This window comes from Vipera berus (genome assembly GCF_964194415.1).
Source record: "Vipera berus genome assembly, chromosome: Z".
Taxonomy (NCBI): domain Eukaryota; kingdom Metazoa; phylum Chordata; class Lepidosauria; order Squamata; family Viperidae; genus Vipera; species Vipera berus.
The window spans coordinates 75,480,336-75,497,463 of record NC_138205.1 but is presented as its reverse complement, the minus strand read 5'-3'; the positions used below and the strand labels follow the sequence as shown (position 1 = coordinate 75,497,463).

The following is a 17,128-nucleotide window of genomic DNA, read 5'->3' as shown; positions in this document are numbered from 1 at the left end:
ATCAGCAGGAACCCTTCGATCCATCCCAGGTGCTCTTCCCACCGCTCGGGTTCATTGATGTTAAAACGGAATTCGCTGGTGTGTCTGAACTTCACCACGGTGCACCCAGTCTGTGGATATTGCTTCGCTTGGAAGGTTTCTTGGGAAAGATTTGCCTTTCCTTCTTTCCAAGTGACTTCAGATCTGCATAAAGCAGAATCCCACCTTCGTCGCCACTATTATATAGTGGGTTCTGGACCGCATTGACGACTCCAGACAACAGGGCTCAGCATAATAGACCTTTATTGAAGTTAACACATGGCTGGAGACAAAGTGCTATTAACCCCACTTATATACCTAGCCAGGTATACCTAGGACCAATCCCCTTATCTGGATTTCCCGCCAAGGACTACCCTGCCAATCCCGACAGGGTACCATGCCACCTGGTGGTTTCAGTGGCTCACTACTGCGGAAACACCCCCTATATACATAACAAAGGTGCTTCAAGAAAGTGTTAGTTTGAGAGAGTATACACTTTTTAAAAATAGTTTATTCAATTTATTTTGTAAACTGAATCTAAGAACCTTCATTTCTGATAATCTCACAAACATAAATGCAAGATGTGCATTTTTTTACACATAACAGTAATTAATTCCTATTAATGAAAAAATATTAATCCGCTGTTCATGAATCAAGTTTTTATATCACTAGAAAAGAGAAAATCAATTAAAGAAAAATCTGTACTGCTTTAAAAGTGGTATATTCAATTCCAAAAAGGAGGTGAGGAAAACTGATTAAATTTGAATGAAACAAGTCTAAACTGATTAGCTGAAGCTGTAAGCTACACCAGTCACTGGGTTAAAAGACATGAATAGATACTTTGTTTTCTTTTTGCCACAGCCTTTTAAAGTATATTTCCACACATCTAAAGCAACCAGTCCTGCAAAGTCCCAGCGATCAGCATTCTGCTCATATGATTTCACTTCACAATTGCTATGGAGAGGTATAACGAAGATAATTCTTGCCCGATGGAAGTTGCTTAGTGCAAATCCCTCCTGGAAACAGCTTTTTGGCTTCTTCATTTGATAAGCTTGGAATAACCATGACCTGGTCTCCAGGCTTCCAGCCAACAGGTGTAGCAACTTTCTTAGCAGCTGTTAATTTTAAGGAATCAACAACTCTTAGAATCTCATCAAAGTTTCTGCCAGTGGTTGCTGGGTAGAGTATAGAGAGTTGCAGCTTCTTATCCGGGCCAAAAATAAATATCACACGAGCAGTCAAAGGCATTCCATCTTTGTCTATCTCATCTGGATCCAGCATGCCAAGTTGGACTGAAAGCTCCCTTTTTGCATCAGCAATTATTGGAAAAGGGAGTTTGTCAATAGGCTTGTCGCTGTTGTAAGCACTGATGTCCTTGCACCAAGCGAGATGGTCACTGACGTCATCCATAGAGAGGGCTATTAACTTAACATTACGCTTGGCAAATTCTGGTGCTAGTTTTGCTGCTCGACCAAGTTCTGTGGTACATACTGGAGTAAAGTCCCTTGGGTGAGAAAAGAGGATGCCCCATGAGTCCCCCAGAAATTCGTGGAAGCGGATGGGACCGCGCATAGTGTCAGCCTGGAAATTAGGCACCTCATCTCCTAACAGCAGGCCCGGCATGGTCATAGACTGTTTCTGCAAGAACGGGGAAAGTTACTCAGCAGTGTCCGAACACCTGAAAGGCAGGGTGGAAGGAGTGAAGTAATAGCCGGACGCATAGAGCCTAGCGAGGGGGTGGTGGTTGAGAGAGCATACACTTATTTAGCCACGTTATTCTAGTTTTTTATTATTTTCTCCCTAAAAGTTTCAGTTTGTTTTTCAGTTGAATTATACAGCTTATATGATATATTAAGGGTGAAATGACTTATCTTGGTGTGATTATTTTACATCTCAAAACCTGGGGTTTTAACAAGGGTATGTAGATTCTGTATCCACTGGAGATGTCTTTTCATATTGGTTGTTTTATTTATACTGTGCATATATCAGTTCCCATTTTCTTTAATTTGTTTGAAAAGCTTTGTTTGTTTTAGTCAGTGTTTGGGGATTTAATTTGAAAACCTCAATCCTTCCTGATGCAAAGTCTTTGGCATAGGCACATTCTTAATGGATTGTATTGTTGTCTATGGAATTTGTCAAATCACTTTATATTGATTTTTCTTCTAAATGGAATTATTTCATAGCTTGGGGAGTAGTGAATTCATTCACTTTTGTCAAACTGCAGATACACTATGCATGGCAATAAAAATTCTTAATCTTAGGAGAGCCTCAAAAGTGTGTGATTTTTTTTCTTTTAGCAACATTTGTTTTGTATATTTAATTTTTTAAAAAAATATTTGGGCAGGATGAAAATTTTAACTTTATCAAGAGTTGCTAAATGACTGTGAAAGCAATAGGGTAGAATAGCAGAATAGAAATAAAGAAATGTACAGTGTTCCTGGCCATGACTACAGACTTTGTGTACAGGAGACTATAGCCTTGGTTCTCGATCTCTGTCATTTAAAAGATCTCAGGATCCAAAGTAGCTTTAGTTGCTCCATTACTGTTTATTTTATAGAAGCTGACAAGTGATGACATGATCTGAAGAATAAAATAAAAATTGTTGCAAAGATTATGACTTAAGAAGCCTTATATAATAATAATAATAATAATAATAATAATAATAATAATAATAATAATAATTATTATTATTATTATTATTATTATTATTATTATTATTATTATTATTATTATTATTATTATTATTATTATTATTATTATTATTTAATTTTTATACCGCCCTCAGGGCGGTGTACAGGGCAATATGTCCTGTTCCTGTGTGGTCTGCTCAGTAGCTGAAATTTGGCAACAATTTTTCAGAATCTAAAACAGAGATCTTTCCTCTCAGTAGATGCCTAACTGGATGTTTGGAGATATCTACTATATTTAGTTGCTCTGTAAGCCATATGAAGTTTTCCCAAAGTCTGTAACTTGAAATCTAATGAGTTCCACTCTGAATTGTCAACAGGAAAAAAATGTGGGAGTGAGACTCCAAAACGTCTCAACGAATTAGCAACTGGTTAGCTAACTTTCCACTCATTGTTGATACAGCAATGGATATTTTATCATAATAACATCAGACCAATTGATGACAAACATATAACAGGTTGACTACAGAATATGTTTTTAAAATAAAGCTTTTTAAATTCAATTGTAATTATCTGAGAGCCCTATAGCAAAAGTGGAAGAAGATAAATAATGTTTTGTCCCTGGTTCTGTATTAAAAGACAAAGAGCCTATACTAGAGGTCCCCAACCTTTTGGGCACCAGGGACCAGTTCCGTGGAGAAAGGTTTTTCTGCAGACCAGAGTGCGTGTGGTTTTGTGTGCTGCCTGCATCCCACGGATGGGCTTGCTTGTTTGTGTGGACCAGTTGCTGGTATGCCGTGGCCTGGTACCGGTCCATGGACCAGGGGTTGGAGACCCCTGGCCAATACAAATTAATTTTAAACTGGCTTTTGCATAATGTAAATTATAAATTGCCAATACAAAATTTAGTATAGAAAATAGATGACCAACTAATTTTATCAAAGGCTTTTGCAAGGTATAATATAATGATTGCAAACTGTTTTTCAGAGATCTTATTTCAGTGTAATGCGTTAATGAGTTTCTGTATTGGTTCCATTATATGGTTCCCTTTAATGAAACTGGCTGGATCTTCATTAATATATTTAGGAGTCAATGTTTCTGATCTATTTGCTAAAATACTTATAAAGATTACAGTCTTGATAATTAGAGAAGTAGGACTGTACGAGTCTATTGATTCTTTATTTTTATTTGGTTTGAGTAATAAATTACTGATACTAGGATTTGGAAGGAAGGGACCTGGTTTTTAAAAACACTCTGTTTCTCTAGCTCTTTTTTCTTATTTGATGTGGAGAAACATAGATATGCAAATTCACTTAACTGAATGGGATTATGTTTTCCCACAGCATAAATATATGGAGTTAATTTAATCAATTCTATCTGGGTCTGTTAGTTTAACCCAGTGCATGACTGAATTTGTTTTACATTAAATTTAAACCTTTGGTTGTTAGTTTACTGGATCAATTAATCTCTTATTCATGGTGTCATAATATAGTAATACAAACATACACATTCATCCAATTCAGAAATTGGACCAGTGTATTCACTGTTTTGCTACTGAGCTTTGTTTTCATCAGCAGAAACTCAATGAATAGTTTGTTTATTGTTGTCCTTAATTTTTTTACTTTAGCATGTTTAATAAAATTACAAGTATTGTCAAAGAAATAAAGTTGATAGATTTTTCTTGGGCTCAAGAAATTAATAACAATGCACAGTGACTGCAGAAAGAAATTAATCCTAGTGAAGAAGATGATGGCAAACTTAGACAAGATGAAGGATACCAGTATTTAAGTGAAACTATAGATTAGATCAGGTTTGTTAAAATAATGGTCTTTCCAGAAAACGCTCAGGAAGAGTGCATATCACTTTCTTCCACAGTGTAATGCAACGTTGTTTGCTTCAACTTTAGGAGCACTTTTTCCCATAATAAAAGAAAGAGGATTCATGGTTGAAATTAAATATGACCATGGAGAACCTTCCCAATCTGCATAGTAGAATTTCATAGATTATAAATGTCAAAGACAGAAGGGAAAATGAGTGAAAATCACCTACACTGTGTACCGAATTATTAGGCAAGTATTTTGACCATATCATTTTCCTGCATATTTTCCACCTCCAAGTTGTAGAAACCTGAATGCTTAGCAGATATAAGCATATCAGGTGATCTGTATTTGTGTAATGAGGGAGGGTGTGGCCTAAGGAGATCAGCACCCTATATCAAGATGTGCATAATTATTAGCTTCTTTTCCTCAGGCAAAATGGGCAATAAAAGAGATTTAACTGATTCTGAAAAGTCAAAAACTGTAAAAAGTCTTTCAGAGAGATGCAGCACTTTTGAAATTGCTAAGATATTGGGTCATGATCACAGAACATCAAATGTTTTGTTGCAAATAGTCAGTGGAATCGCAAGAAACGTGTTGAGAAAAAAAGATGCACATTAACTGCCAAAGAATCAAACGCGAAGTTCCCAGGAACCCATTAACCTCCACAGTGGTCATATACCAGAACTGCAACCTACCTCGAATATCCAGAAACAGTGCTCAGAGACATGGCCAAGGTAAGGAAGGCTGAAACCAGACCACCACTGAACAAGACACATAAGTTTAAACAGCAAGACTGGGCCAAGAAATATTTGAAGAAGATGGTTTTATGGACTGATGAGATGAGAGCGACTCTTGATGGATCAGATGGATGGGCCGATGGCTGGACCAGTAATGGGCACAGAGCACCACTTCGATTCAGACACCAACAACAAACAAGATATTGGCATGGGCTGGTATTATTAAAGATGAGCTAGCTGGACGTTTTTGGATTGAAGATGGACTCAAAAATCAACTTCCAGGACTTCCGGTGGCGACACGACGCGGAAGACAGCCGTCTCCGGGCTGTCCGCTCCGCAGCTGTGTTGTTTCATCGAAAACAGCGCTGATCAGCTGTTTAGGTGGATCTGAAGCCCCCTCCTCGGGAGAAGATGAGGGGGTGAGGCCCCAGGTAGGGGTTGAGCTCTCCGGGGCCGCCTGAGCTGAAAGTTTGGGCGGCTGAAGGATCGAGCCCCCCCGAAGCCTGGGTTAGCTCCGAGCTGCGCAGTCAATAAAAGAATAGGAAAAGCAATACTGGGATACAATCCTCAAAATGACAGAATGATCTCAGTTCGAATCCAAGGCAAACCATTCAATATCACAGTAGTCCAAGTCTATGCCCCAACCACCGGTGCTGAAGAGGATGAAATTGACCGGTTCTAAGAAGCCCTACAGCACCTTATAGAACTAACACCAAAAAATGATGTCCTTATCATCATGGGGGATTGGAATGCTAAAGTAGGAAGCCAAAAGATAACTGGAATAACAGGCAAGTTTGGCCTTGGAGTACAAAATGAAGCAGGGCACAGGCTGATAGAATTTTGTCAAGAGAATACGATGGTCATAGCAAACACTCTTTTCCAACAACCCAAGAGACGGCTTTACACATGGACATCACCAGACGGTCAACACAGAAATCAGATTGACTATATCCTCTGCGGCCAAAGATGGAGAAGCTCTATACAGTCAGTAAAAACAAGACCAGGAGCTGACTGTGGCTCAGACCATGAGCTTCTTGTTGCAAAGTTTAGGCTTAAGTTAAAGAAAGTAGGGAAAAGCGCTAGGCCAGTCAGGTATGAATTAAATCATATCCCTGTTGAATATACAGTAGAGGTGACAAATAGATTTAAGGAATTAGATCTGATAGACAGAGTGCCTGAAGAACTATGGACAGAGGTTCGCAACATTGTACAACAGGTAGCAACCAAAACCATCCCAAAGAAAAAGAAATGCAAGAAAGCAAAATGGCTGTCTGAGGAAGCTTTGCAAATAGCTGAGGAAAGGAGGGAAGCGAAAGGCAAGGGAGAAAAAGAAAGATATGCCCAATTAAATGCAGAATTCCAAAGAATAGCTAGAAGAGATAAGAATGCCTTCTTAAATGAACAATGCAAAGAAATAGAAGAAAACAATAGAATAGGGAGGACCAGAGATCTTTTCAAGAAAATTGGAGAGATTAAAGGAACGTTTCATGCAAAAATGGGCATGATAAAGGACCAAAATGGCAGGGACCTAACAGAGGCAGAAGAGATTAAGAAGAGGTGGCAAAATTACACAGAAGAACTATACAAGAATGAGCTTAACGTCCCTGATAATCACAATGAGGTGGTCACTGACCTCGAGCCAGACATCCTAGAATGTGAAGTGAAGTGGGCCTTAGAAAAGCTGAGCAACAACAAAGCTAGTGGAGGTGACAGTATTCCAGCTGAGCTATTCAAAATCTTAAAAGACAATGCAGTAAAAGTGCTACACTCAATTTGCCAGCAAATTTGGAAAACTCAACAGTGGCCACAGGATTGGAAAAGATCAGTTTACATTCCAATTCCAAAGAAAGGCAGTGCCAAAGAATGTTCAAACTATTGCACCATTGCACTCATTTCTCATGCTAGTAAAGTTATGCTTAAAATTCTACAAGCTAGACTCCAGCAGTATGTGGATCGAGAACTACCAGAAGTACAGGCAGGATTTCGAAGAGGCAGAGGAACTAGAGATCAAATTGCTAACATACGCTGGATCATGGAGAAAGCTAGAGAGTTCCAGAAAAACATCTACTTCTGCTTCATTGACTATGCTAAAGCCTTTGATTGTGTGGATCATAACAAACTCTGGCAAGTCCTTAAAGAGATGGGCATACCAGACCATCTTATTTGTCTCTTGAGAAATCTATATGCGGGCCAAGAAGCAACAGTGAGAACTGGACACGGAACCACTGATTGGTTCAAAATTGGGAAAGGAGTCCGGCAAGGCTGTATACTGTCGCCTTGCCTATTTAACTTATATGCAGAGCACATCATGAGAAAGGCAGGGCTAGATGAATCAAAAGTTGGAATTAAGATTGACGGAAGAAACATCAACAACCTAAGATATGCAGATGATACCACTCTAATGGCAGAAAGTGAAGAAGAACTAAAGAGCCTCTTGTTGCGGGTGAAGAAGGAGAGTGCAAAACTTGGGTTGAAACTAAACATTAAGAAAACCAAGATCATGGCATCTGGCCCTCTCAATTCCTGGCAAATAGATGGGGAAGAAATGGAGGTAGTGACAGATTTTATTTTCCTGGGCTCCAAGATCACTGCAGATGGGGACTGTAGCCAAGAAATTAAAAGACACTTGCTCCTCGGGAGGAAAGCCATGACAAATCTAGACAGCACACTAAAAAGCAGAGACATCACCCTGTCAACAAAAGTGCGTATAGTCAAGGCTATGGTCTTCCCAGTTGCAATGTATGGCAGTGAAAGCTGGACCATAAGAAAGGCTGAGCGCCAAAGAATTGAGGCCTTTGAACTATGGTGCTGGAGAAGACTCCTGAGAGTCCCTTGGACTGCAAGGCGATCAAACCGGTCAGTCCTAGAGGAGATCAACCCTGACTGCTCTTTAGAAGGCCAGATCCTGAAGCTAAAACTCAAATACTTTGGCCACCTAATGAGAAGGAAGGACTCACTGGAGAAGAGCCTAATGCTGGGAAAGATTGAGGGCAATAGAAGAAAGGGACGACAGAGAATGAGGTGGCTGGATGGAGTCACTGAAGCAGTAGGCGTGAGCTTAGATGGACTCCAGAAGATGGTAGAGGACAGGAAGGCCTGGAGGAACATTGTCCATAGGGTCGCGATGGGTCGGACACGACTTCGCAACTAACAACAACAACAACAGCGGAACTAATTGAAGTAGATAAACAAGGAAGATATGTTATGATAGATTTGCTGTTAGAAGGTAAAAAAACGCTTTAATTTGGATTTTATGCTCCTAATCAACAACAAGCTGACTTTTTAAACTTACTACATACAAAGGTTACCCAATTGGATTATAAATCTTTTATTTTTATGGGAGATTGGAATAGTGTCCTCGACGTACAGATGGACAAAGCTGGTTTTTTTAAGCGTGCCCCGAGTCATGCTAGATTGCCTAAATCTTTTTTTGAAATGAAGGATGATTTGGAATTGCGAGACATTTGGCGTGATACACACCTACATGAAAAGGATTATACTTTTTTTTCTGATAGACATCAATCTTTTTCTAGGATTGACTTTATATTACTGACTAATGACTTTTTTTCTAGGATCAAGAAGGTAAAGATCTGTGCAAGAACTATTTCTGACCATAGTCCAGTTTGGTTAGAGATCAACAAGGACAATAGAGATAGGCGCTCTTGGCGCGTAAATGAGAATTTGTTTAGAAATCAGAGAAATGTGGAAGAATGTAAACGGCAGATGAAGGATTTTTTTGAAATTAATATGAATAAGGATACCTCTATGGACATGGTTTGGGATGCTAGCAAGGCCTATATGAGAGGGGTGTTGATATATATGAACAATAAATACAGACGTACTTTGGAAGCCAGAAGGAAAGAACTGGAGAATGAAATTAGGGAAAAAGAAAAGGCCTTAATTTTGAACCCAGTGGATGTGAAGATTAAGGAGGCCATTAACCTATTAAGAGGACAATTTGATAAGTTGATGGCTGATCAAGTGGCAACTAATTTACGGTTTGCTAGGCATAATACTTTTTGCAATGCTAATAAGCCAGGCAGATGGCTAGCCTACAGGTTAAGGAAAAAGCAAAGGGCTTCTAATATAGATAAAATTGAATATAAGGGAAAGGTTGTGTTTCAACAGGATCTTATTAAGGAAGCCTTTGTGGATTTTTATTCTAAACTATATGCTAAGGAGAAGATTAATGAAACAGACATTGATGTATATTTGAAGAATGCTAGCATCCCGGTTCTTATGCAAGAACAAAAGGAGGAGATTAATCAATTGATAACAGAAGAAGAAATTCTTATAGCAATTAAGGAATTGAAGGTGGATAAAGTGCCAGGCACGGATGGTCTGACTGCGGCTTACTATAAAAATTTACAACTGGAGCTGATAAAGCCGTTAAAGGAATTGTTTCAGACAATTCAGAGGGGGGGAAGGGTGCCTCCGTCTTGGAGAACTGCTTTTATTTCCTTGATTCCGAAGGAAGATCAAGATGCTACTCAAGTTAAAAACTACAGACCAATATCACTTTTAAATACAGACTACAAGATATTTGCTAAGGTGTTAGCTAATAGATTGATGAGGGTTTTGCAACAGATGCTTCATGGGGATCAAACTGGGTTTATTAGTGGTAGACAAATGAAAAATAATGTGAGGCATATAGTTGATGTGGTGGAGTTTTTGGAAAGGAACAACCAGATCCCTGCGGCGCTAATCTTTCTAGATGCTGAAAAAGCTTTTGATCAACTGGATTGGCAATTTCTGATGAAAGTCTTAGATAAAATGAATTTTGGGGATAAATTTTTACAACCAATTAGGGCATTATATCAAAAACAAACTGCCCGAATAATAGTTAATAATAGTTTGACTGAAGTATGTAATATTGAAAAGGGCACAAGACAAGGGTGTCCGTTATCACCTTTACTATTTGTTTTAACATTGGAGATATTATTGATAAAAATACGGAGTTCGGAAAAAATTAAGGGTATTCAAATTAGAGATCAGGATTATAGACTGAGGGCGTTTGCAGATGATCTGGTTGTTACGGTGACTCAGCCAGAAAACTCTGTTGTGGACCTGATGGAGATAATAATGCAATATGGGAAGGTTTCTAGATTTAAGGTTAATGCACAAAAAACCAAAATTTTGGCCAAAAATATGACAGCATCGCAAAAGGCCCTTTTAGAAGGACTAACTGGATTTGAGATTGTTAAAAGGGTCAAATATTTGGGGGTGTATTTGTCACCCTCTAATACAAAGTTATATAAAAATAACTATGAAAAGTTATGGGGAAAAATTCAAAATGAATTGGAGAGCTGGGAAAAACTGCAATTGTCTTTGTTGGGAAGAATTGCAGCAGTGAAAATGAACGTCCTGCGTAAATTTTTATTTTTGTTTCAAATGATACCGGTCCTTAAAAAAGATTCTAATTTGGAAGAATGGCAACGGGATATCAATAAATTTGTCTGGGCAGGGAAAAGGCCACGAGTTAAACTTAACATTATGCAGGATACTCGTGAAAGAGGTGGTCTTAAAATGCCTAATCTTAAATTATATTATGAAGCTGCTGCGTTATCAGGAATAAGTGATTGGATTTATTTGACACAAGAGAGATTATTAAATCTTGAGGGCCATGACTTGTTATTTGGCTGGCATGCATATTTGTTGTATGATAAGAAGGTAGATAATGTGTTTAAAGTGCATATTTTAAGACAGGCATTCTTGAGAGTTTGGAAGAAGTATAGACATAAGTTAGATTGCAAGATGCCGTTGTGGGCAATCCCAAAACACGCAATAGAAAATATAAATGTTGGCTTCAAACATGATGTGACTACGTATAAGGAGATTTTAAGCTTGGAAAGAAATGTCTGGTGTTTGAAGCCGTACAATCTCTTGCGAGATGAGAAGATCGTTCAAACTTGGTTTCAATATACTCAGTTACGGGCCAGGTGGAAAGAAGACCAGAAAATTGGTTTTGCAGTGACCGATGAAAATCTGATAAAGCAAATTAGAAACCAGGGTCCAGCACATATCAAACGGATATATCTTGCATTGATAGAAATTGACTCAGAAACAGAACTTGTTAAAGACTGTATGATAAAATGGGCTCAGAATATTCAAGAAGTTATTACAATGGACACGTGGGAAAAGATCTGGGTGAGGAACGTAAAATTCACGCAAGCCCAAAACCTAAGAGAGAACTTTTATAAAATGTTTTATAGATGGCATTTAGACCCTAAAAAGCTTGCAAGTATGTATCCGAATTATCAGCCTAAATGTTGGAGGTGTGGAGGCGAAGATGCAACGTATTTTCATATATGGTGGACCTGCAAAAAGGTTAAGGCTTTTTGGATAAAAATTTGGTGGAATATGCAGAAGATCTTTAAGCGAAGGATAAAGTTTTGTCCGCAACTGTTTTTGTTGGGCATAATTACAGAAGCTACTGTGGTGGACGTTAAGTTGATGCTGAACTTAATCACAGCAGCAAGACTTTTAATAGGTCAATATTGGAAAAAGGAGGAACTGCCGACTATAGAAGAATGGACTCTAAAAGTTTCTGGCCTGGCAGAAATGGCAAAGATTTCGGCTTACCTGAAAGATCATTCGCAAGAACGTTATATTATGGAGTGGAAAAAGTGGATTGATTATATTCAGAACAAATATGGGATTAAGAAATTTCATTTAGCATTTGAGTAAGTTTCCTTTTCTGTTTTCTTTTTTTTATATGTAATATTAATATTGCTTGTAATCATTTTATATGAGCTAGAGGGTGATAGAATTAATAGTTTATTGTTGTTAGCATATGGATGCTTATGATTGTTCTTTGTTTTTATACCCTGTATTTAGCTCTGGGAAGTCGGGGGGGAGGGGGGAATGGGTGGGAGGGATAGGGAGGGTTAGGTAGGGGTGGGGGGAGGGGGGATTGTTAAAGTTAAAATGTACTGTAAAACTTTTCAATAAAAAAAAATCAACTTCCAAACCTACTGCCAGTTTTTAGAAGACACTTTCTTCAAGCTGTGGTACAGGAAATAGTGCATCTTTCAAGAAGACCATGACTTTTATACAGGACAATGCTCAATCGCAGTACTCTGCTGTGTGGCTAGCCAGTAAAGACCTTAAAGATGAAAGAATAATGACATGGCCCTCTTCCTCATCTGACCTAAACCCTATTGAGAACTTGTGGGTCCTTCTTGAAGGAAAACAGTACACCTCTCTAAACAGTGTCAGGGAGGCTGTGGTTGTTGCTGCACAAAACACTGATTGTATCAAGAAACTGACAAACTCTGCAATGTCACGTGGTTGCACAGAGAGACGGACACTTGAGCTGGGTATTACTTCTTTATTTGGATCGTGAATGAAGCTGGGGCAAAGGGGGGACTTCCGGTGGCGACGCGGCGCCGAAGACAGCCGCCTCCGGGCTGTCCGCTCCGCAGCTGTGTTTTTCCATCGTAAACAGCGCCGATCAGCTGTTTAGATGGATTTGAAGCCCCCTCCTCGGGAGAAGAGGAGGGGGTGAGGTCCCAGGTAGGGGTTGAGCTCTCCGGGGCCACCTGAACTGAGAGTTTGGGCAGCTGAAGGATTGAGCCCCCCCGAAGCCTGGGTTGCTCCGAGCTGCGCAGTGTCTCTGCTCCGTGATTTTTGGAGCAGAGCCAGGCGTTAGCAACCACCCCTGCCAGAAGGAATACTTTTGAGTATAAAGATGCAGGCAGAGCGGTACAGGAGGTCAAGGTGATGTGGACTTTTATTTTTACTCTCTAGCTCAACGGATTTTATAACTTTAAAGTGAAAGTGCGCAATAAGTGAAAGTGACGAAAGATGGTGGCCAAAACTTCTAAAGCTCTTCGGAATGCGGGGTTTTCCCCGGTGCAACAGACCTCGTTGCAAGCTTTGCTTCCTCCTGTACCTCCTCCGGCGTTGACACCTAAGGATTTACAAGATGCCCTTGAAAAGCATTCACAATTAATATCTGATATGATGGATGAAAAGTTGAAAAAGCTGGAGGAGAAGTTGGAGAAGAAGATGGAAGAGAAGTTTAGAGCAATGAGGGTAGACATGTTGTCTATGATTGAAAGTGTAGCTGAATGTGTGCAACAGCTGGATGCAAAAGTGGAGGATCTCAGTCAAAAGAACTCTATATTAGAAGCAAAGGTATTAGAGAATGAAAATATAAGGGATAAAGTGGACGGAGAATTGAGCCTCGCTCAGTATCATCAGATGCAGTATGCTATTAGAATTAGGGGCTTAAAGGAGAATTCTAAAGAAGATTTAAAGCAGCTGATCTCTGAAGCTTTGGAAACGGTATTGGGCCAGCCAGCATCTGAAATTGAGGGAAGTATGGATAAAATTTTTCGTGTTAACTCATGGATTGCAAGACAGAGGAAGTTACCCAGAGATGTGGTGGTCTATTTTACAAAGAGAGTAATTAGAGATGAAGTCATTCAAGCTGCTTATGATACTAAATTGGTAGTTGCTGAGCAAGAAGTCTTGGTTTTAAAAGAGATTCCTCCAAAGATTTTAAAGAGAAGGAAAGATTTTGCATTTCTTGTACAGGAACTTAAGAAGTGTGATATTAAGTTCAGATGGGAGATTCCAGTTGGACTGGTGGTGATGCATGAAGGTAAAAGACATCGTTTGGTTACTGTGGCCCAGGCACGTGATTTTTATAGCAATGTGTTAAAAGCAATCCCCCTACCACTTCTGGAAGCTGCAAAGGGATATGGTGAGGGAAAGCTTCAAGAAGTTGCAGATAAACAGACAGAGGAGAATGGTGCTGGAGGGGATCAAGTTACAGTCTCATCGGTTGCTGTAGGAGAGCAGAGGATGACGTGTGCCGCCCTAAGACGAGCGAGACGAGAGCAAGAGCAAGACCAGCAGAAAGTTATGGAACCTCCAAAGCGTACTTACAGTGAAGCTGTGGGAGGGGCGCGGTCTAAAGAAGTTGAAGGGGTCATTTCAGATATGCTCCAAAAGCTTTGGAGTGTCAAGATTGGTGACTAAATTTCTAATTAGAATGTCAATGGATTGAATTCATCATAGAGGAGAAAGAAAGCTCTTTAATATTTAAAACAATTTAAGACTGATGTTATCTGTTTGCAAGAAACGTATATTAGGGTTGTGGACTAAAAGTATTTGTACGCAAGCTTCTAATCAACAACAAGTTGATTTTACTTAACTTACTATAAACAAAGGTTACCTAATTGGATTATAAATTTTTTTAAATTTTTTATTTTATTCTTATTGGAGATTGGAATGGTGTCCTAGACGTATAGATGGATGATCTGGAACTGCGAGATATTTGGCGTGATATATGCAAGAACTATTTTTGATTATAGTTCAGTTTGGTTGGAGATTAATAAGGTTAATAGAGATAGGCGCTTTTGGTGCGTAATTGAGAATTTGTCTAGAGATTAGAGAAATGTGGGAGAATGTAAATAGTAGATGAAAGTTTTTTCTTTGAAATTAATATGAATAAGGATTGGGATTAAGAAATTTTATTTAGCATTTGAGTAAAATTCCTTTTCTGTTTTCTTCCTTTTTTTTCTTATCTGTAATATTATTACTGTTTGTAATCATTTTACATGAGCCAGAGGGTGATAGAATTAATAGTTTATTGTTGATAGCATATGGATGCTTATGTTTGTTTTTCGTTTTTATACCCTGTATTTAGCTCTGGGAAGTCGGGGGGGGGAGGTGGGAATAGGGGAGAGGGATAGGGAGGGTTAGATGGGGGTGGGGGAGGGGGGATTAAAGTTAAAATGTATTGTAAAACTTTTTAAATAAAAAAAAGAAGCTGGGGCAAAGGGGTTTACCTGGCGTCTCTTATACCTGCCATTTCCGTGTGTGCTTAACAGCATACACTACAAACTCCATGAATGGAAGGCTTATGGCTGTTATTGAAAAGAAGGGTGGCTATATTGGTCACTGATTTTTTGTTGAAATGTCAGAAATGTTTATTTGTACATTTTGAGTTGCTTATTCTCACTTTAACAGAGGCAAATAAACAAGCGAGATGGGTGAATTTTTGTTTTTCATTTAGTTGCATACTAATTTTGCACACTAATAATTGCCCAATAATTGTGCACATATAGATATTTTCCTAAGAATGCCAAAACCTCACTTTTATTTTCTTAAATATTTGAGTTTGAATTTGGGGTTTATTAATATTTTGGATTGACCGAGAGCACTGTAGTTGTTCAATAAGAAAATTAATCCTCCAAAATACAACGTGGCTAATAATTGTGCCCACACTGTAGTTCGTTCAACAGGATTCATCTGATCTAGATTAAAGGCCTTCTGAAAACATTCTATTTTGAAATATCTCCTTTATCTTCAAGTATTTATTGTTTTTCTTTATTAAAATATAAATTGCAAATGTGTGTGTAAACTTCCAGTTAAATTTCAAATGCTAAAGGGAGATGAGAGGAGAGAGTGCTTTTCCTGCATTATATAATCTTTTGTTCTGACTAAGACTACTAATATTACTAACCAGTCCATAAAATAAGGCTGGATCTTATTTTATTTTTAAGGATGTCAATACATTCTGGACTCTGCCAAATCTGTATGAACTTCCACGTATGGGTTTCATTGAAAGATTTCTAGGATTCTTGAGTGGTTTTAGGATAATAAGCAAAGTAGTCACAAATAAAGAACCCTTAGAGCAGCTTGACAGATTTAAGAGAACTTATGGTCCAGAATGCAATCACTAAATACAAAACAATGGCAAAACCCCCAATAATTTTGCTGCTTAATGTTGGCTAGCCTATGAATTCCAGTGCTGTTTTTTCATTACTATCTGGGACCCTTCCAACTGTGTATAACCAAACTCTATAAAATCAAACAGTTTAAAAGGTTAAGACAAAATAGTCTAGAGCTTCTTTATCTACGCTTTTGTAATTCTCACTTAACTACAGTAATTGGTACTGGAATTTCCATCATTAAGCAACGTGGTTGTAAAATATGTTATCATACAATTTTTCTGCATAACAATGGCAGACCCTGTCATTGTCATTGAGGACATGGTTTGTTAAGTGAGGATTTCATGTGACTCACTACTGACTTCCTGCTGGTTTCCAATTTGCTTATGGGGAGCCAGCAGGAAAAGTATCAAATCATGATCACATGACCATGAGATACTGCAACAGCAAAAAAGAAATATAATTTTATTGGACATTTTTTGCTTCATTCTTGTAGCAGCAAGGGAATATTTGGCAACACCATGGATAATTGAAGGCTACTGCTACGCTTGTAAGCCGCCCTGAGTCTTCGGAGAAGGGCGAGATATAAATGGAATTAAATTAAATGGAATTAAATAATAGTGGTTTTATAGTCTGCTAAAAAATAGGAAATATACATTCCTCCCATTATTCAGTCCTATCGTAGTTAACTAAGTTATGGTTGTTAAACCCAACTGCCTTCATCCACACAACCGAGTGCCTTTGTATAACGCATTGCGCTGTATATTCTCCAAAACCATTTTACACCGCCGTGTGGTTGCGCGAGTACAGCCACGCAGTGTGGAATTTAAAACTTTATCCGCAGCCGGCCAAAAAAAGCGGAATGCCGATGCTCCGGGAGGAGTTACCTTACTCAGCCTCTTAGGCTGGGCGCTAGAGGACGCCACGGCTACGGCAATTTGTTAGACGGCAGCGTCTCAGAGAAGGAGGACGGTGGCCCCACGCGACCTGGGCTGGGGTTGGCGTGAAGTAGCGCTCCGGATTCGGAAGGAGACTAAACTCTCGCTAGCTGCGCTTTTCGCTGCTACTCGAGACGACGCGGACTCGGAGACTTTGGCTTAATCGCTCCCCCTCCCTTTTTTACTGTTTGTGACGAAGGAGCTGCTTGAATGCTACAAGCTGCTGCTGCTGCGGCGGCGTTTTGTTCTCTGCTGCCTATCCTGCCTCAAAGCCGAAGAGAGGGCGGCAGGCAGGCGGCTACG

The 17,128-nt window shown here is 39.1% G+C and overlaps 1 protein-coding gene across 1 annotated transcript; it reads right to left on the bottom strand.

Annotated features, from left to right (window-relative positions):
* Window positions 1-528: 528 nt before the first annotated feature.
* LOC308677091 (peroxiredoxin-6-like) lies at window positions 529-1,644 on the bottom strand. The gene has a single exon (XM_081343254.1). It carries the CDS (start codon window positions 1,639-1,641, stop codon window positions 973-975), a length of 669 nt encoding a protein of 222 aa, XP_081199380.1. The 5' UTR covers window positions 1,642-1,644; the 3' UTR covers window positions 529-972.
* Window positions 1,645-17,128: the final 15,484 nt, after the last annotated feature.